At 43.0% G+C, this 22,441-nt stretch overlaps 1 protein-coding gene across 1 annotated transcript; it reads right to left on the bottom strand.

The window, feature by feature from the left end:
* Positions 1 to 504: 504 nt before the first annotated feature.
* On the bottom strand, positions 505 to 19,908 carry LOC311105193 (ras GTPase-activating protein-binding protein 1-like). The gene is made up of 12 exons (XM_084147249.1): positions 19,757 to 19,908; positions 17,165 to 17,281; positions 16,951 to 17,032; positions 16,538 to 16,711; positions 16,329 to 16,419; positions 15,936 to 16,029; positions 3,579 to 3,807; positions 3,126 to 3,227; positions 2,462 to 2,576; positions 1,969 to 2,097; positions 1,563 to 1,672; positions 505 to 1,273 (listed from the first exon to the last, which is right to left on the bottom strand). The coding sequence occupies exons 2-12, from the start codon at positions 17,257 to 17,259 to the stop codon at positions 1,031 to 1,033; spliced, it is 1,464 nt and encodes a 487-aa protein (XP_084003375.1). The 5' UTR covers positions 17,260 to 17,281; positions 19,757 to 19,908; the 3' UTR covers positions 505 to 1,030.
* Positions 19,909 to 22,441: the final 2,533 nt, after the last annotated feature.

A 22,441-nucleotide genomic window follows, 5' to 3' on the forward strand; every position in this document is an offset into this window, starting at 1 on the left:
TGGATTGACGTGTGTACGACAGCGTCTTCCAGTTCCTGACATTATCCAGCAACTTCGCACAGCCGTTGAAGAAGAGTGGAAAAACATTCCACAGGCCACAATCAACAGCCTGATCAACTATGCAAAATGAGATGTCGCGCTGCATGAGGCAAATTGTGGTCACATCACTTTTTTTTTAAATTCACGCCTACATAAAAAACAAAACCTTATCTGTGACCAACGGATGCATATCTGTATTCCCAGTCATTTCAAATCCATAGATTAGGGCCTAATGAATTTATTTCAATTTACTCAGTAAAATCTTTTAAATTGTTGCGTTTTATGTTTTTGTTCAGTGTATATAGGGGCGGTTTCCCGGACACAGATTGAGCATAGACCTGCACTTAAAAGCAAGCTCAATGGACAATCTCCACCAAAAATCTCCAGGTGTAGGCTTAATCTGTGTCCAGGAAACCAGCCCATAAAGATCAACTCAATGTATAGAATACAGAAGTCAGGTTTAAAACAGTAAATGATGTTTATTTAGTTCTCTCATCAGCTGATTGGTCATGATGAAGTGCATCAGTGAAAAGGCAGACAGGATTTCTTACATGCTCGATAATAACCATTCACAATCATGATTCAACTTCGCAATTTAAAATAAAACCATACTTGCATTTGACCTGAAAAGACAGTGGTGGCAATACACAGGACTGCCCAAGCAGTACATACACGTTCCTTTAAGAAACAGGGAGAGAACGCCAAAACCAAACTGGGTTGTTCCAATTCAAGTAGTTAGATTAGACCCTTTTTACTTTCTTTAAAACAAATTCAAGTTCAGGATGTAAAAGATGAGGAGAGAAGTTCAGATCACGTCAACGTCGGCAGAGATGGATCGCATTCCAAAATCCCAGGGTAGAAAACTAAAAGCGAAGGGAGGGAGGGATGGATGGATGGAGAAGCCATCTTTGTACAATACTCAAAGAGTCAGGGCGACTGACATCAGAAGTTGTAGCTGGCATGATACATTAGACCAACTTCAGAATGACATTCACTGACGAGGTCCCATGTAGCGACCTCCCTCGCTGGGTCCAGTGCCTCGTCCAGAGCCAAAGCTGGGTTTCTGTGCCATGCCACCCCTGGTGGGGGGGCCTCTGGGCCCTCCTATCCTCTCTCGGGGCCCTCCAGGGCCACCTTGACCCCTGGGGCGGATGTCTCGCCGGTCCCCTTCCCGGGCAGAGCGAGTCTTCTTTTCCTCCACGTTCAGTCGGACGTCTCCTCTGAACTTAATGGGCTACAGATGAAAGAGGACTGTTAGTACATTCATTCATTTAAATGATCACAAACAGCTGTAAAGATCAGAGTGGGCTTTTAAGAGGATTGTGTCTGTACAAGCATTAAGATAATTTTTGAATAACTTTTACGGCTCCCAAATAGACATTTATGGGAATGATGTGAAGCACCCTTCTACCATCATTGAAATGGAGTCCAAGGCTTTACAAAATGGAGTCCAGTTAATCAAATCAGCATGTGACTGTTGTGAACTTTGTAATGGAAACATATATGTTGAAAATAATTCTTACCCGGTTGCTTAGGATTTTCTGTACAGGTTCCGAATCGTCAAACACCACGAATCCAAAGTTGGGAAGCTTTCCGCCGCTGTTGATCCGTAGCTCAAGCACAGTACCATACTCTGTAGAAGGAACCAGATCGTATAAAAATTACAAATCAACTATTTCAATTACTTAAATCAGTTGCTGCAAAGCATGTAACATATTCTGTTACAGGGACGCAGATCATTTAACATTACAGAACAATGATTCAAATCAAATTATTTCATACCTTTTTACAGGTCATCGGGGGACTATGATTAATTAAAGACTAGCTGCATCTGGCACTGCTATATCCCAGTACTGTCAGTTGAATCCATACAAATTAATTAATTAAAATGCTTTTTTGCAGACCATTTTGAAATAAAACGTGACATACGTTGGAAAAACTCCTTGAGCTCTGCCTTGTCCACATCATGGGGGACGTTTCCTACAAAGAGCTGGTGAGCGTCTGGATACCGCACAACACGGCGAACCTCCGACGTCTCTCCCTGCTCTCCTTCCCGCACTGCGAACCAAGAGCAGACGAGAGGCATGAGAGATCACTTTAGTCACAGACATGCACGTCTTTCATGTTTCCTCAAAGACAAACAACATTGTAGACTAAAAGAGGGCATTCAGAGTTCAGACTAACACAGACAGGTTTACATTCAACGTAGGCGGCACATTGTAGCAAACCATTTTTACAATGAAAACAAATCTGTGTTCTTATTGGACGAGGTCAGGTAGTACCTCCCAGTTTCACTTCATTTCAAGACGTTTTCTACCTCCTGAACATGACCCAGCTGTGTGTTGGGACATTATTATTCTATTAGATGCTGTCTGGTGGATGGTACTGCGTGTTGGGTGAGATGCTGTCTGGTGGATCATACCTCCTGGTCGGGGTCCTCTGTTAACTGGTGGTGGGCCTGGCCTTGCTTCCCGTGGTCTCTGGTCTCTCGGTTGTGTTCTCTGTGCTGCAGCTTCTGTTTTCACCTCCACCCTGGGCTAAAGCACCAAGACAAGGGACACTCAGAAACCAGGCTAGTAGACCAAGACAAGACAAGGGACACTCAGAAACCAGGCTAGTAGACCAAGACAAGACAAGGGACACTCAGAAACCAGGCTAGTAGACCAAGACAAGACAAGGGACACTCAGAAACCAGGCTAGTAGACCAAGACAAGGGACACTCAGAAACCAGGCTAGAAGACCAAGACAAGGGACACTCAGAAACCAGGCTAGTAGACCAAGATGAGACGGACTCCAAGCTACATAACCAGTTGATTGAATGTGTTCATTGCCCTTTAAGAGGAATGTTGATTAAAAAGGTCACCAAAATGTGTTTCTTATACCTAATAATACTGTGTGGTTTAACTGGTATGATACATGCTTAATATGTCAAATGCATGGACGTCACACGATAATAGGTGATTTTATCGCCCTTAGTAATCAATATAGTATGTGTGGTTGTTTCTTCTACTGGTATTTAATACATAATGTTGGCTACAGAAGGAGTGTTTTTATATAGAGAAAAGTAACATTGTAAGTTAACGTACCGGTGCCGACGGGACTTTGACTACGTGAGGGGGGACGCCCGAGACAGGGACAGGTCCACTGGGGGGGAGGTTCTTACTGGTGACAGACGCCCAGGAGAACGGCTGGAGGAGAGACGAAACAAACAATAAATCAAGCTGAATGACGTCAGCAGCTGTACAAGGAGACCTCTAGAAGCTAGGTAAAATTAATGAATAATCAAGAGGTAAAGGAAAAAAGGAATTTCTCAGCAATAGTAGTTGTTTATCTACAAAAGTAGCTATCAAAGCTGATTATAATGCAACCAAAATGGTTCTTAAACCAAAATGGAATTAGGTGTAGACAGGTCACATTTGGTTTTGAGTAGTGACATCAGTGGATAACCAGCTAAAAACACAGCATCCAGGACGCGCATGGAATCACGTCCACCATGTTGACATGACCATAGCGTTGCCAAAATGAGGGTTGAGCCCTACCCGGTTATCTTCAGCGGCGGGCGCAGGAGCAGGGTCAGCAGTGGCAGAGGGCAGGGGTGAGGTGACCGGGCACTTCTCTCCCTGCTCCTCTGTGGTGTCTTGTTGCTGCTGGGTCTCTGGCTCCAGGTCCTGTTTTCCATCCACCACGTCTGGCTCCGGCTCCGGCTCCGGTTCAGCCTCAGGCTCTGGGGTTACAGCATCCTCCTCCACTGGCCCCTCTGCCTCGGTGCTGAAATAGCCCAGAAACACAGACCTAATATTAACCCTGAGCATATTCTGGTCAGACTTGTCATTAAGAAACTAAAATCGTTTTTAAATTGGAGATTAGGTACAAGGAGAATATCCATTGCAGCATGCTACCATCCATGTTATTATAAAAAAATATTCTAGTGAAACGCATGGAGTTGGCACACACCCAAAACAGTTAGTTGAGGTGCTGATTAACGGAGCGTAAACTGCAGGCTAGAAAATAAAAAATGTTGCACACTACATTTATTTGAGATTCTTCAAAATAGCCACCATTTGCCTTGATGACAGCTTTGCCCACTGTTGGCATTCTCTCATCCAGCTTCATGAGGTAGTCACCTAGAATGCATTTCAATTAACAGATGTGCCTTCTTAAAAAGTTAATTTGTGGAATTTCTTTCCTTCTTAATGCGTTTGAGCCAATCCGTTGTGACAAGGTTGGGGGGATGGGGGGGGGGGGGTACAGAAGATAGCCCTATTTGGCAAAAGACCAAATCCATATTATGTCAAGAACAGCTCAAATAAGCAAAGAGAAACGACAGTCCATCATTACTTTAAGACATGAAGGTCAGTCAATCCGGAAAATGTCAAGAACTTTGAACGTTTCTTCAAGTGCAGTCGCAAAAACCATCAAGCGCTATGATGAAACTAGCTCTCATGAGGACAGCCACAGGACTGGAAGACCCAGAGTTACCTCTGCTGCAGAGGATAAGTTCATTAGAGTTACCAGCCTCAGAAATTGCAGCCCAAATAAATGCATCACAGAGTTCAAGTAACAGACATCAACATAAACTGTTTAGAGGGGACTGTGTGAATCAGGCCTTCATGGTCAAATAGCTGCAAAGAAACCACTACTAAAGGACACCAATAAGAAGAAGAGACCTGCTTGGGCCAAGAAACACAAGCAATGGACATTAGACCAGCGGAAATTTGTCCTTTGGTATGATGAGTCCAAATGAGATTTTTGGTTAAACCGCTGTGTCTTTGTGCAATGCTTTGTAGGTGAACGGATGATCTCCGCATGTGTAGTTCCCACCGTAAAGCATGGAGGAGGAGGTGTTATGGTGTGGGGGTGATTTGCTGGTGACACTGTCTGTGATTTATTTATAATTCAAGGCACACTTAACCAGCATGGCTCCCACAGCATTCTGCAGCGATACGCCATCCCATCTGGTTTGGGCTTAGTAGGACTATCATTTGTTTTTCAACAGGACAATGACCCAACACACCTCCAGGCTGTGTAAGGGCTAATTTTACAAAGAAGGAGACTGATAGAGTGCTGCATCAGATGACCTGGCCTCCACAATCCCCCAACCAAATTGAGATGGTTTGGGATGAGTTGGACAACAGAGTGAAGGAAAAGCAGCTAACAAGTGCTCAGCATATGTGGGAACTCCTTCAAGACTTGGAAAAGTGGCTGGTTGAGAGAATGCCAAGAGTATGCAAAGCTGTTATCAAGGCAAAGGGTGGCTATTTGAAGAATCTCAAATATATTTGTTTAACACTTTTTTTGATTACCACATGATTTCATAGTTTAGATGTCTTCACTATTATTCTACAATGTAAAAAAAAAGTAAAAACTAAGAAAAACCCTTGAATGAGTAGGTGTCCAAACTTTTGACTAGTACTAATATATATTAAAGAAAAAAAAGAGACGGACACCAGGTGTGCAGGGCAGAACACAGGTTTATTCCTAAACTGTGCTATTGTTCAGGCCACAGCCCACGCCGCTAAATTCCGAACGTACACAAATACACAATGTCAAGTGGCAGACTCACAGGAGCAGATCAGGATCCCGAATTGAAAAAGAGACAGTAACCCCTATTTATGAATTTCAAAACCCTGCGGGATTACCCATCATACCCCCCCACCAACCTTTCCGTCTGTCCTGGCATATTAAACCCCTGCTAGCACCCACGAACACAATACCGGGTCGTTACAAAATATATATATATATATATATATATACACACACAGTGGGGAGAACAAGTATTTGATACACTGCCGATTCTGCAGGTTTTCCTACTTACAAAGCATGTAGAGGTCTGTAATTTTTATCATAGGTACACTTTAACCGTGAGAGACGGAATCTAAAACAAAAATCCAGAAAATCACATTATGATTTTTAAGTAATTAATTTGCATTTTATTGCATGACATAAGTATTTGATCACCTACCAACCAGTAAGAATTCCGGCTCTCACAGACCTGTTAGTTTTTCTTTAAGTAGCCCTCCTGTTCTCCACTTATTTCCTGTATTAACTGCACCTGTTTGAACTCGTTACCTGTATAAAAAGACCTGTCTACACACTCAATCAAACAGACTCCAACCTCTCCACAATGGCCAAGACCAGAGAGCTGTGTAAGGACATCAGGGATAAAATTGTAGACCTGCACAAGGCTGGGATGGGCTACAGGACAATAGGCAAGCAGCTTGGTGAGAAGGCAACAACTGTTGGCACAATTATTAGAAAATGGAAGAAGTTCAAGATGACGGTCAATCACCCTCGGTCTGGGGCTCCATGCAAGATCTCACCTCGTGGGGCTCGTGGGGCATCAATGATCATGAGGAAGGTGAGGGATCAGCCCAGAACTACACGGCAGGACCTGGTCAATGACCTGAAGAGAGCTGGGACCACAGTCTCAAAGAAAACCATTAGTAACACACTATGCCGTCATGGATTAAAATCCTGCAGCGCATGCAAGGTCCCCCTGCTCAAGCCAGCGCATGTCCAGGCCAGTCTGAAGTTTGCCAATGACCATCTGGATGATCCAGAGGAGGAATGGGAGAAGGTCATGTGGTCTGATGAGACAAAAATAGAGCTTTTTGGTCTAAACTCCACTCGCCGTGTTTGGAGGAAGAAGGATGAGTACAACCCCAAGAACACCATCCCAACCGTGAAGCATGGAGGTGGAAACATCATTCTTTGGGGATGCTTTTCTGCAAAGGGGACAGGACGACTGCACCGTATTGAGGGGAGGATGGATGGGGCCATGTATCGCGAGATCTTGGCCAAAAACCTCCTTCCCTCAGTAAGAGCATTGAAGATGGGTCGTGGCTGGGTCTTCCAGCATGACAACGACCCGAAACACACAGCCAGGGCAACTAAGGAGTGGCTCCGTAAGAAGCATCTCAAGGTCCTGGAGTGGCCTAGCCAGTCTCCAGACCTGAACCCAATAGAAAATCTTTGGATGGAGCTGAAAGTCCGTATTGCCCAGCGACAGCCCCGAAACCTGAAGGATCTGGAGAAGGTCTGTATGGAGGAGTGGGCCAAAATCCCTGCTGCAGTGTGTGCAAACCTGGTCAAGACCTACAGGAAACGTATGATCTCTGTAATTGCAAACAAAGGTTTCTGTACCAAATATTAAGTTCTGCTTTTCTGATGTATCAAATACTTATGTCATGCAATAAAATGCAAATTATTACTTAAAAATCATACAATGTGATTCTGGATTTTTGTTTTAGATTCCATCTCTCACAGTTGAAGTGTACTACCTATGATAAAAATTACAGACCTCTACATGCTTTGTAAGTAGGAAAACCTGCAAAAATCGGCAGTGTATCAAATACTTGTTCTCCCCACTGTATATATATTTTTGAGAATGACACAAATAATAATTTTCACAAAGTCTGCTGCCTCAGTTTTGATGATGGCAATTTGCATATACTCCAGAATGTCATGGAGAGTGATCAGATGAATTGCAAAGTCCCTCTTTGCCATGAAAATGTACTTAATCCACAAAAAACATTTCCACTGCATTTCAGCCCTGCCACAAAAGGATCAGCTGCCATCATGTTAGTGATTCTCTCCTCAACACAGGTGAGAGTGTTGACGAGGACAAGGCTGGAGATCACCCTGTCATGCTGATTGAGTTAGAATAACAGACTGGAAGCTTTAAAAGGAGGGTGGTGCTTGAAATCATTGTTCTTCCTCAGTTAACCATGGTTACCTGCAAGGAAACACGTGCCATCATCATTGCTTTGCACAAAAAGGGCTTCACAGGCAAGGATATTGCTGCTAGTAAGATTGCACCTAAATCAACCATTTATCGGATCATCAAGAACTTCAAGGAGAGAGGTTCAATTGTTGTGAAGAAGGCGTCAGGGCGCCCAAGAAAGTCCAGCAAGCGCCAGGACTGTCTCCTAATGTTGATTCAGCTGTGGGATCGGGGCACCACCAGTGCAGAACTTGCTCAGGAATGGCAGCAGGCAGGTGCGAGTGCATCTGCACACACAGTGAGGCGAAGACTTAAGGAGGATGGCCTGGTGTCAAGAAGGGCAGCGAGGAAGCCACTTCTCTCCAGGAAAAACATCAGGGACAGACTGATATTCTGCAAAAGGTACAGGGATTGGACTGCTGAGGACTGGGGTAAAGTCGTTTTCTCTGATGAATCCCCTTTCCAATTGTTTGGGGCATCCGGAAAAAAGCTTGTCCGGAGAAGACAAGGTGAGTGCTACCATCAGTCCTGTGTCATGCCAACAGTAAAGCATCCTGAGACCATTCATGTGTGGGGTTGCTTCTCAGCCAAGGGAGTGGGCTCACTCACAATTTGGCCTAAGAACACAGCCATGAATAAAGAACGGTACCAACACATCCTCCGAGAGCAACTTCTCCCAGCCATCCAAGAACAGTTTGGTGACGAACAATGCCTTTTCCAGCATGATGGAGCACCTTGCCATAAGGCAAAAGTGATAACTAAGTGGCCAGGAAACTCCTCAGACCTTAATCCCTTTGAGAACACGAATTCTGACAAACTCCAAGCATTGATTATGCAAGAATGGGCTGCCATCAGTCAGGATGTGGCCCAGAAGTTAATTGACAGCATGCCAGGGCGGATTGCAGAGGTCTTGAAAAAGGAGGGTCAACACTGCAAATATTGACTCTTTGCATAAACTTAATGTAATTGTCAATAAAAGCCTTTGACACTTATGGAATGCTTGTAATTATACTTCAGTATACCATAGTAACATCTGACAAATCTCATAATACTGAAGCAGCAAACTTTGTGAAGACCAATACTTGTGTCATTCTCAAAACTTTTGACCACGACTGTATGTATGCATGTATATCTCACATACACAAAACTATGTGGATACCTGCACGTTGAACATCTCATTCCAAAATCATGGGCATTAATATGGAGTTGGTCCCCCCTTTGCTGCTATAACAGCCTCCACTCTTCTGGGAAGGCTTTCCACTAGATGTTGGAACATCGCTGCGGGGACTTGCTTCCATTCAGCCACAAGAGCATTAGTGAGGTCGGGCACTGATTAGGCCTGGCTCGCAGACGGCGTTCCAATTCATCCCAAAGGTGTTCGATGGGGTTGAGGTCAGGGATCTGTGCAAGCCAGTCAAGTTCTTCCACACAGATCTCGACAAACCATTTCCGTATGGACTTCACTTTGTGCACGGGGGCATTGTCATGCTGAAACAGGAAAAGGCCTTCCCCCAACCTGTTGCCACAAAGTTCAAAGTACAGAATCGTCCAAAATGTCATTGTATGCTGTAGCGTTAAGATTTCCCTTCTCTGGAACTAAGGGGCCTAGCCAGAACCATGAAAAACAGTCCCAGACAGTTATTCCTCCTCCACCAAACTTTACAGTTGGCACTATGCAGTCGGGCAGGTAGCGTTCTCCTGGCATCAGCCAAACCCAGATTCGTCCATCTAGCAGAGCAGAAATTTGACAAACTGACTTGTTGGAATGGTGGCATCCTATGACAGTGTCACGTTGAAAGTCACTGAGCTCTTCAGTAAGGCCACTACTGCCAATGTTTGTTTATGGACACTGCATGGCTCTGTGCTCAATTTTATACACCTGTCAGCAACTGGGGTGGCTGAAATAGCCGAATCCAATCATTTGAACGGGTGTCCACATAGCCCTCAGTATTTACTCTCTCACACACCGAACAAAACTATAAAAAAACGCCACATGTAAAGTGTTGGTCCCATGTTTCATGAGCTGAAATAAAAGACCCCAGAAATGTTTCATATGCACACATTTGTTTACATCCCTGTTAGTGAGCATTTCTCATTTGCTAAGATAATCCATCCACCTGACAGGTGTGGCATATCAAGAAGCTGATTAAACAGGTCCACCTTGTGCTGGGGACAATAAAAGGCCACTCTAAAATGTGCAGTTGTGTCACAACACAATGCCAGAGAAGTCTCACATTGAGGGAGCATGCAATTGGCATGCTGACTGCAGGAATGTCCACCAGAGCTGTTGCCAGAGAATGTAATGTTTATTTATCTACCATATGTCATTTTAGAGAATTTGGCAGTACAACCAACCAGCCACACAACCGCAGACCATGTGTATGGCATTGTGTGGGCGATCGATTTGCTGATGTCAACGTTGTGAACAGAGTGCCCCATTGTGGCAGTGGGGTTATGGTATGGGCAGGCATAAGCAACGGACAAACAAAATTGCATGTTAAAATCAATGGCAATTTGAATGCACAAAAATACCATGACGAGATCATGAGGCCCATGTTGACCAACAGATGCATATCTGTATTTCCAGTCATGTGAAATCCATAGACTAGGGCCTAATTTATTTATTTCAATTGACTGATTTCCTCATATGAACTGTAACTCAGTAAAATCAAATTGTTGCATTTATATTTTTGTTCTATATATTTAAAAAAAAATCTTATGTTGAAGTAAAGAATATGTGTTGGTCTCATACAATAAGTTTTGTAGTGATTCCTGTTGTTGATGTAAAGAATATGTGTTGGTCCGTGGTGTGTAATGAGGAGCAACTAGACGCTGCACTTGACACATTTACGTAATTGCTTATTCCAGTTACTAATAAGCACGCACCCATTAAGAAAGTGACTAAAAACTTAAATCCCCTTTGATTGATGAGAAATTGAACAATTCTATGGTTGAGAGGGATGAGGCAAAAGATAAAGCAAATAAGTCTGGCAGCACAAGCGATTGGCAAATGCACTGCAAACTGAGAAATCATGTGACCAAACCATAAAGAAACTACAGTGCATTCGGAAAGTATTCAGACTCCTTGACTTTTTCCACATTTCGTTACATTACAGCCTTATTCTAAAATTGATTAAATTAAAACAATTCCTCAATCTACACACAATACCCCATAATGACTAAACGAAAACAGGTTTGAATACTTTCCGAATGCAATGTATACTATGAAACAACAATAAAATATAAAGAATGATAGTAAAAAGCTTTGGAGCACCTTAAATGAAATTGAGCGCAAAGGCACACTCAGCTCCTTCATTCATTGAATCAGATGGCTCATTCATCACAAAACCAACTGATATTGCCAACTACTTTAATGATTATTTCATTGGCAAGATTAGCAAACTCAGGCATGACATGCCAGCAACAAACGCTGACACACATCCAAGTATATCTGACCAAAATGAAAGACAAGCGTTGTACTTTTCATAAAGTCATTGAATCCCATGAAGTCAGTTTGGAAGAGGTGACAAAAATAATTGTCTATCAACAATGACAAGCCACCGGGGTCTGACAACCTGGATGGAAAAAATGTTAAGCCTACTAGAAAGTGTGTGCCCTCAGGCCTGGAGGGAAGCAAAAGTCATTCCGCTACCCAAGAATAGTAAATCCCCCTTTACTGGCTCAAATAGCTGACCAATCAGCCTGTTACCAAGTAAACTTGGTAACAGGCTGAAAATGGTGTTTGAGCAGATACAATGCTATTTTACAGTAAACAAATTAAACAGACTTTTAGCACACTTCTAGGGAAGGACATTCAACAAGCACAGCACTTACACAAATGACTGATTGGCTGAAAGAAATTGATGATAAAAAGACTGTGGGGGCTGTTTTGTTAGACTTCAGTGCGGCTTTTAACATTATCGATCATAGTCTGCTGCTGGAAAAAACTTGTGTTATGGCCTTACACCCCACTCCTACTCCTTGTGGATAAAGCGTTACCTGTCTAACAGAACAGAGGGTGTTCTTTAATGGAAGCCTCTCCAACATAATCCAGGTAGAATCAGGAATTCCCCAGGGCAGCTGTCTAGGCCCCTTACCTTTTTCAATCTTTACTAACGACATGCCACTGGCTTTGAGTAAGGCCAGTGTGTCTATGTATGCGGATGACTCAACACTATACACATCAGCTAATACAGCGACTGAAATGACTGCAACATTTAAAGAGCTGCAGTTGATTTCAGAATGGGTAGCAAGGAATAAGTTAATCCTAAATATTTCTAAAACTAAAAGCATTGTATTTGGGACAGATCATTCACTAAACCTCAACCAACTCTTGTAATGAATGAAATGTAAATTGATCAAGTTAAGGTGACTAAACTGCTTGGAGTAACCCTGGATTGTAAACTGACATGGTCAAAACATATTGATACAACAGTAGCTAAGATGGGGAGAAGTCTGTCCATAATAAAAGGTGCTGCTCTGCCTTAACACTATCAACAAGGCAGGTCCTACAGGCCCTAGTTGTCGCACCTGGACTACTGTTCAGTAGTGTGAAAATTACAATTGGCTCAGAACAGGGCATCACGGCTGGCCCTTAAATGTACACAGAGAGCTAACATTAACAATATGCATGTTAATCTCTCCTGGCTCAAAGTGGAGGAGAGATTGACTTCATCACTACTTGTTTTTGTAAGAGGTGACTGTACCAAGCTGTCTGTTTAAACCACTAGCACACAGCACGGACACCCATGCATACCACACAAGACATGCTAAAGGGCTCTTCAAAAATACCTAAGTCCAGAACAGACTATGGGAGGCACACAGTACTACATAGAGCCATGACTACATGGAACTCTATTCTACATCAGGTAACTGATGCAAGCAGTAGAATCAGATTAAAAGAAAACAGGTAAAAATACACCTTATGAAACAGCGGGGACTATGAAGAGACAAAGGTACAGACAGATGCATACAAGCGCTAGCACACGCACTCTACACATACATTGTAATATTGTTGTATGGTGGTATTATAAATTGTATTGTAGATATGTAATGGTGTAATAATGTACTGTTTTATATTTATATATCCCTAATAAATAAACATACAGTGCATTCGGAAAGTATTAAGACCCCTTCCATTTTGTTACATTACAGCCTTATTCTAAAATGGATTGAATAAATAAAAATCCCCACAAAACCCCATAATGACAAAGTGAAAACCGGTTTAGAAATGTCTGCAAATTAAAATCTAAAAACAGAAATAACTTATTTACAAAAAAGTATTCAGACCCTTAGCTATGAGACTCGAAATTGAACTCCGGTGCATCCCGTTTCCACTGACCATCCTTGAGATGCTTCTACAACTTGATTGGAGGAGTCCACCGGTGGTAAATTCTATTGATTGGACATGATTTGGAAAGGCACACCCCCGTCTATATAAAAGTCCCACAGTTGACAGTGCATGTCAGAGCAAAAACCAAGCCATGAGGTCGAAGGAATTATCCATAGAGCTCAGACAGGATTATGTCAAGGCACAGATCTGAGGAAAGGTACCAAAACATTTCTGCAGCATTGAAGGTCCCCAAGAACACAGTGGCCTCCATCATTCTTAAATGGAAGTTTGGAACCACCAAGACCCTTCCTACAGCTGAGCAATCGGGGAGAAGGGCCTTGGTCAAGGAGGTGACCAAGAACCCGAAGGTCACTAACAGAGCTCCAGAGTTCCTCTGTGGAGATGGGAGAACCTTCCAGATGGACAACCATCTATGCACCACTCCACTAATAAGGCCTTTACGGTAGAGTGGCCAGACGGAAGCCACTCCTCAGTAAAAAATGCACGACACCCGCTTGGAGTTTGCCAATAGGCACCTAAAGGACTCTCAGACCATGAGAAACAAGATTCTCTGGTCTGATGAAACCAAGATTGAACTCCTTGGCCTGAATGCCAAGCATCACGTCTGGAACAAACCTGGCACCATCCCTATGGTGAAGCATGGGGGTGGCAGCATCATGCTGTGGGGATGTTTTTCAGCAGCAGGGCCTGGGAGACTAGTCAGGATCGAGGGAAAGATGAACGTAGCAAATTACTGAGAGATCCTTGATGAAAACCTGCTCCAGAGCGCTCAGGACCTCAGACTGGGGCGAAGGTTCACCTTCCAACAGGACAACGACCCTAAGCACACAGCCAAGACAATGCTGGAGTGGCTTCGGGACAAGTCTCTGAATGTCCTTGATTGGCCCAGCCAGAGCCCCGACTTGAACCCGATCAAACATCTCTGGAGAGACCTGAAAATAGCTGTGCAGCGACGCTCCCCATCCAACCTGACAGAGCTTGAGAGGATCTGCAGAGAAGAATGGGAGAAACTCCCCAAATACAGGTGTGCCAAGCTTGAAGCATCATACCCAAGAAGACTCAAGGCTGAAATTGCTGCCAAAGGTCCTTCAACAAAGCAAAGGGTCTGAATACTTAAGTTAATATGATATTTCCGTTTTTTATTTTCTAAATAACCTGTTTTTGCTTTGTCATTATGAGGTATTGTCTGTAGATGGATTTTTTAAAAAAATAAGGCTGTAACGTAACAAAATGTGGAATGAGTCATGGGGTCTGAATACTTTCTGAACGCACCGTATGCCGCCCTTGTTTAATGTACAGTAGCCTATGAAGATGTGGCTTGATAGACTAGAGTAGAGTAATGATGTGTATCATGGACAATTGGTGCTTTTCAGTTCAGCGTATTAGGCAGCTAACTGCCTATAGCAGGAAACAGAGTTATCACTAAGCCACGTATATATATCACGCGACAGTTCAGATTACAATTAAACATAACATTTATTATCATTCATTAGAACTGTAAAAAGATAAATTGAGCTTTGGAAAGAAGTGACTTCGTAAATGAATAAGCTCTCTCAATGAACCAGCCTTAAATAATTGTTCATTTACATGTCGGACTTGGATTGTCCAACATCAGTTTGCTAATTTCTTCACTTTGTGGCTGCCTAGTATCCCCTTTCCACTGCCGTGGTGCCGAATTGCAGCAGGAATGGGGTCGGGAGGAATGGGGTCGGGAGGAATGGGGTCGGGTAGGCCACAGCTAGAAGAGCTCCATATTTTGTCAAATTAACGCGCAAAAAAAAAAAAGTTTCCTTTTAGCTAGCCCTAATCCCTTTCCTAACATTAACCTAATTCTCCAGACCTGCTGCATAAATTCTCCTACGCTGATATGAAAAGTCAAATCTGATACTAATTTGACAAGGCTGAATCCCTTCTAGCCATGACCAGCCAGTCATGGGGTACGTAGAAAAGCTTTGTTTTGTTATTTATTAGGCCTAATTAAAAAACTGTTCATGCCTAGGCTAAATTAAATGAGAAAGACCTAGATTGTATTTAAAAACAGCTCTGTTTTGTTATTTATTAATTAAAAATGTTCATACAAAATGGCCTACAGGACAGGTAATTAGCAACTTATATTCTGAATTTTGTTTTATTACCGTGTAAGCAATGAATGAAGGAAAAGTGTGTCCCTGCTGAACATTTGTCCGCTATCCTGAGAGAGACGGGCTGAGAGCTAAGACAAATAGCAGTCTCTGCCTGTGTTGGGCCCTGTGTAGCTCAGTTGGTAGAGCATGGCGCTTGCAACGCCAGGGTTGTGGGTTTGTTTCCCACGGGGGGGGGGGGGGGGGGCAGTATGAAAATGTATGCATTCACTAACTGTAAGTCGCTCTGCTAAATGAGCGTTTGCTAAATGACTAAAATGTCAATGTTAGATCAAGACCCAGATAACACATCTGATATTTTTTATGATATTAATTTATAGCAGGGATGAAGACGCAACAAGCAATGTTTTGCTTTTCAACAACCCCTGTCATCTTGGTATCAGAACATCGTTCTACTTTATTACAACTTTACAGGCTAATTTATATCCTACTAAGAATAATCAAAATGTGATTGAGCACCGTGGGGTGGACGCCCTAATGTGTTACGCACCCATATCCGACACACTCACTCTCACTAACATATCGTCACTTATGAAGGGCATGTTTGCTACCATTCACGCGACAGTAATACAGGCTTAACACTGAGGATAAAAAAAAAAAAAAGTAGAGTAGGATTGCTGATGTAGTCGAGATGAAGATGATATCTACCAAGATGCTAAAGATGGATGTGTTTCCTTACCAGGGTGTCTGTTCGTAGAAGGTTGCAGCTTCTTCCTGGGCCACCTCTGGTGAGGGTACTCTCTCTTCCATCTCTTCCACATCCTCATCAGACTCTGAAACGGCAAGAACACGAATGAGTCCCACTTACATCAGTTTTAGGGCTGAATGAAATACCCGTTCCATTTGAGTCATTTAGAAGATGTTTCTATATACACACACCTAAACTGTGAAGGGCATATTGTTCATAATAGTAGTGTTGACCCTATATGTATGAGTATGAGTAAAAAGCACTGCAATGGAGTTCAATAAGAGCAACACTTCTAACCATTATGTATTAGTCATGAGAAGTAAATGACATATGAAACAAAACCAGCCAACCATAAAGCAGCTTCCTTATCTGTAACACGCTCACCTTCAGGGGGTTCTGAGTCAGAATCCCCAAACACTTCGTCTTGGTAACGGAATACATCATTGTGAACGTAGAACTTGTTCGCTACAGTGCCCTGAAAGAAATGTAATTGAGTTTTCCCACAAAATTAACCCTTTAGCTGAACTGGACACTAATACATAAATGAAAAGTTTCAAGGACAAATGTCCATCTATACAGTTGAAAGGACCTACCTCAGGGGCCAGCACGAATGTCTGCATGAATTTGCGCATGGGCTGCATGTCGTTGGACAGCTCCCCCATCACTTGCACCACAACGCCCTCGTTCAAGGTCGCATGGGCGTCCACATGTCTGATCTTGGTGTGGCAGTCACGGAAGTTCAGCGCCAACACTTTTTTATGGATCTCCTATTTACATAAATAAAAGACCTTGATGAGAATCTCAAACGTAAGTGTTAGCCTTGCATCAGAAAGCCTAACTGACAATATATTACCCATCTTTAATAACATACTGATAGATAAGTGCAATAAATTAATGTGTGGATGTGTCGCATTGGATATTTTACAAAGGAAACATAATACTGCTTCAGTAAGGTTTCATTAAGTATTGCAAACATCATTTAGGAAAATGGTATTGCAGTACTCACCGACTGTCCGTAGACAGCTTCAACTGGTTTACCATTGTTGTCCAGACCTCCATGTACATAGGAGGAGTTCTTCCCATAAAACCTAAAACAAGTTGAAAATCAGTTATTTCTTGTCTTAGTAGTAGAGGCATAGATAGTCCACTAATATGAAAGCAGATAAATCATGGAATAGATACTGTTTGGGAAGAATGTTCTAGTAGTGTACTGGCTTTACCTGTGCAGGTAGTCGGGTGCTTGGTTGAGTAGTGTGTAGTACTGTCGGACAAACTCCCGCCCGACGAGCTGGGCACTTGGCTTCTCCATCACCATTTCTTTGGTCAGCTGGAGAGAACTGAAACAGGGACAAGGTGGTGTGGTTGTCATGGTGTGGATCATTTGACTGGATGTGGATAATGGAGTTTGATCTCAAATGAAAATTGTATAGGTCGCGCATACACATGATCAGCGACTGTTCTGGTCACCATCCGTTTGTGTTCTGCCTGAAAACTCTGCTAGCCTAATATTACAGCTACATTACATGACCAAAAGTATGTGGACACCTGCTCGTTGAACATCTCATTCCAAAATCATGGGCATTAATATGGAGTTGGTCCCCCCCTTTGCTGCTATAACAGCCTCCATACTTCTGGGAAGGCTTTCCACTAGATGTTGGAACATTGCTGTGGGGACTTGCTTCCATTCAGCCACAAGAGCATTAGTGAGGTCGGGCACGGATGTTGGGAGATTAGGCCTGGCTCGCAGTCGGCGTTCCAATTCATCCCAAAGGTGTTCGATGGGGTTGAGGTTTAGGGATCTGTGCAGGCCAGTCAAGTTCTTCCACACAGATCGACAAACCATTTCTGTATGGACCTCGCATTGTCATGCTGAAACAGGAAAGGGCCTTCCCCAAACTGTTGGCACAAAGTTCGAAGCACAGAATCGTCTAGTGTCATTGTATGCTGTAGCGTTAAGATTTTCCTTCACTGGAACTAAGGGGCCTAGCCCAAATCATGAAAAACAGCCCCAGACCATTATTCCTCCTCCACCAAACTTTACAGTTGGCACTATGCAGTCGGGCAGGTTGCGTTCTCCTGGCATCAGCCAAACCCAAATGCGTCAGTCGGACTGCCAGATGGTGACGCGTGATTCATCACTCCAGAGAACGCGTTTCCACTGCTCCAAAGTCCAATGGCGGCGAGCTTTACACCACTCCAGCCAACGCTCGGCATTGCGCATGATTATCTTAGTTTTGTGTGCAGCTGCTCAGCCATGGAAACATTTCACGAAGCTCCTGACGAACAGTTATTGTGCTGACGTTGCTTCCAGAGGCAGTTTGGAACTCTGTAGTGAGTGTTGCAACCGAAATTTTATGTGTTACATGCTTTAGTGGTCCCGGTCTGTGAGCTTGTGTAGCCTACCACTTCTGAGCCGTTGCTACTCCTAGATGTTTCCACTTCACAATTACAGCACTTTCAGTTGGAGCAGGTCTAGCAGGACAGAAATGTGACAAAACTGACTTGTTGTAAAGGTGGCATCCAACGATGGTGTGCTCTTCAGTAAGGCCATTCTACTGCCAATGTTTGTCTATGGAGATTGCATGGCTGTGTGCTCGATTGTATACACCGGTCAGCAACGGGTGTGGCTGAAATAGCCGAATCCACTAATTTGAAGGGGTGACCACATGCGTGCGTACATTTTAGTCATTTAGCAGACGCTCTTATCCAGAGCGACTTACAGGAGCAATTAGGGTTAAGTGCCTTGCTTAAGGGCACATCGACAGATGTTTCACCTAGTCGGCTCGGGGATTAGAACCAGCAACCTTTCGGTTACTGGCACAAAGCTCTTACCCACTAAGCTACCTGCTGCCCTCTCTCGCTCATATATATATATATATATATATATATATATATATATATATATATATATATATATATATACATCCAATCATGGAGACAAATGCAATCAGAGATGACGTTACAAGAGCAAAAATTATTTGCATTCCAGCTAGTCTGTGGATAACTAGCTAGCTACAAATCTAGTCAATTCAACCCATAATAGGTTTCAGTTCATAGTAGTATAAAAATTCATTGTGGGAGACAAGTGGTTCGCCCAGACCCACCCACCTAGCTAAGCCGATTACCTAACGTTAGTTAGCTAAATTAGCTTCTAGGGTCTATGCCCACAAAAGGCCGAGTTACAACCCACAGGTCACGCCATGGATAGAAGCTGGCCATTCAACTGTATCCTATTAGCCAATCAACTGACAGCTGGAATTAGCTAGCTAACTACGATATATGTTTTAAGAACCAGCACGTGCTGCAAATAGAATGCTGCTGGCTAACTAGCTAATTTCCTAGCCTAGCAACGGCTATTTTCTCCGCTCAGTTTATTTAGCTAACTAGTGAGCAGTCGACTTAATCTTCGACATCAAACGAATAGTATTTTTTAACAAAAGAGGCGTTTATGGTAAGACAAACAAACACCGCGAACGGGGCAACCATGGCTCGCTAGCCGTTCCATTAGCTAGTTAGCTAAAGTCAGGAAAGGCCATTCTTTCAACCATCGGATTAGCTGACAATTTAGACAGTCAACTCCGGCATTGGCCGACTGATTTAAGCCACATCATCCGATTCAATGTCATTCGTGGCACATTGAATAAATGAAGACAAGAATGTACTAGATAGCTAAGTACGTTAGTTAACTGGTTAGCACAACTCCAAGAAGGACTTCAGCTTTATCATGCGAACTAGCGTTAAACACCATAAAATTACGAGTATTACAGCAGCGGATATTTATTCAATAATGCCACACAGGGTTTTATACTTACCAGGAGGCAATTGTTAAAATAGTTGATAATAAAAAGTGATTTCACTGAATCACCTCCGCTCTGCCAGGCGGTAGCTAGAAAGATTGTTCTAGCAGGACACCGCACAACGTGTTCGGCTGCTGTTTTACCGGTCTCAACCGTGAGACATGGACAACCTATCTTGAATTTCCACTCGAGATATACGAACCAATTAATTTACGGCGAGAGGAAATATGTCACCAATCAAATGTTTGTATTCTAAGCAGCTTGGTCTACAACCAATTGTTGTGGAGTATGTGTTTACCTGTCATTCTAAATGTAGCCAATAGGAGACGAGTGTGGTGGATTCCGATTATGGGTATGCTTGGTAAGAAATCTTACGGAGCAGCACACGGGATCATGCCCGATCGAAATTGATGGGGATGTTTTTTACTGCACTTGGTTTAGCTCTCCCAGCACACATTTTTTGTGTATTTATTTAACCTTTATTTTAAAAGGAAGTTGTGCTGAGACCAAGGTCTATTTCACAGATGAGCCCTGTATACACATCAATACCAGTGGCAGTCAGTGCCGTTTAAAATGAGGGAGGACGATTTTTTAGGGGGGAGCATGGCCTTATATCTATTACAGCATTTTGGATGACTGTCATTCATATTCCATTCACCCAGTTCAATGTAACATCGATAGCAGTGGAGGCTCCTCAGAGGAGGAAGGGGAGGAACATCCTCCTCAGTGAAATGTCATAAAAATTAAAATACAATGGGGAAAAAAAGTATTTAGTCAGCCACCAATTGTGCAAGTTCTCCCACTTAAAAAGATGAGAGAGGCCTGTAATTTTCATCATAGGTACACGTCAACTATGACAGACAAATTGAGGAAAAAAAATCCAGAAAATCACATTGTAGGATTTTTAATGAATTTATTTGCAAATTATGGTGGAAAATAAGTATTTGGTCACCTACAAACAAGCAAGATTTCTGGCTCTCACAGACCTGTAACTTCTTCTTCAAATCAAATCAAATCAAATCAAATTTTATTGGTCACATGCGCCGAATACAACAGGTGCAGACATTACAGTGAAATGCTTACTTACAGCCCTTAACCAACAGTGCATTTATTTTAAACAAAAAAAGTAAGAATAAAACAACAACAAAAAAAGTGTTGAGAAAAAAAGAGCAGAAGTAAAATAAAGTGACAGTGGGGAGGCTATATATACAGTAAAATAAAGTGACAGTAGGGAGGCTATATATACAGGGGGGTACCGTTGCAGAGTCAATGTGCGGGGGCACCGGCTAGTTGAGGTAGTTGAGGTAATATGTACATGTGGGTAGAGTTAAAGTGACTATGCATAAATACTTACTTAACAGAGTAGCAGCAGCGTAAAAAGGATGGCTACTCTGTCCTCCACTCGTTACCTGTATTAATGGCACCTGTTTGAACTTGTTATCAGTATAAAAGACACCTGTCCACAACCTCAAACAGTCACACTCCAAACTCCACTATGGCCAAGACCAAAGAGCTGTCAAAGGACACCAGAAACAAAATTGTAGACTTGCACCAGGCTGGGAAGACTGAATCTGCAATAGGTAAGCAGCTTGGTTTGAAGAAATCAACTGTGGGAGCAATTATTAGGAAATGGAAGACATACAAGACCACTGATAATCTCCCTCGATCTGGGGCTCCACGCAAGATCTCACCCCGTGGGGTCAAAATGATCACAAGAACGGTGAGCAAAAATCCCAGAACCACACGGGGGGACCTAGTGAATGACCTGCAGAGAGCTGGGACCAAAGTAACAAAGCCTACCATCAGTAACACACTACGCCGCCAGGGACTCAAATTCTGCAGTGCAAGACGTGTCCCCCTGCTTAAGCCCAGGCCGTCTGAAGTTTGCTAGAGTGCATTTGGATGATCCAGAAGAGGATTGGGAGAATGTCATATGGTCAGATGAAACCAAAATATAACTTTTTGGTAAAAACTCAACTATTCGTGTATGGAGGACAAAGAATGCTGAGTTGCATCCAAAGAACACCATACCTACTGTGAAGCATGGGGGTGGAAACATCATGCTTTGGGGCTGTTTTTCTGCAAAGGGACCAGGACGACTGATCCGTGTAAAGGAAAGAATGAATGGGGCCATGTATCGTGAGATTTTGAGTGAAAACCTCCTTCCATCAGCAAGGGCATTGAAGATGAAACGTGGCTGGGTCTTTCAGCATGACAATGATCCCAAACACACCGCCCGGGCAACGAAGGAGTGGCTTCGTAAGAAGCATTTCAAGGTCCTAGAGAGTCCTAGCCAGTCTCCAGATCTCAACCCCATAGAAAATCTTTGGAGGGAGTTGAAAGTCTGTGTTGCCCAGCGACAGCCCCAAAACATCACTGCTCTAGAGGAGATCTGCATGGAGGAATGGGCCAAAATACCAGCAACAGTGTGTGAAAACCTTGTGAAGACTTACAGAAAACGTTTGACCTGTGTCATTGCCAACAAAGGTATATAACAAAGTATTGAGAAACTTTTGTTATTGACCAAATACTTATTTTCCACCATAATTTGCAAATACATTTATTAAAAATCCTACAATGTGATTTTCTGGATTTATCTCATTTTGTCTGTCATAGTTGCCGTGTACCTATGATGAAAGTTACAGGCCTCTCTCATCTTTTTAAGTGGGAGAACTTGCACAATTGGTGGCTGACTAAATA

This window comes from Coregonus lavaretus (assembly GCF_964263955.1).
Source record: "Coregonus lavaretus genome assembly, chromosome: 29".
Taxonomy (NCBI): Eukaryota; Metazoa; Chordata; class Actinopteri; order Salmoniformes; family Salmonidae; genus Coregonus; species Coregonus lavaretus.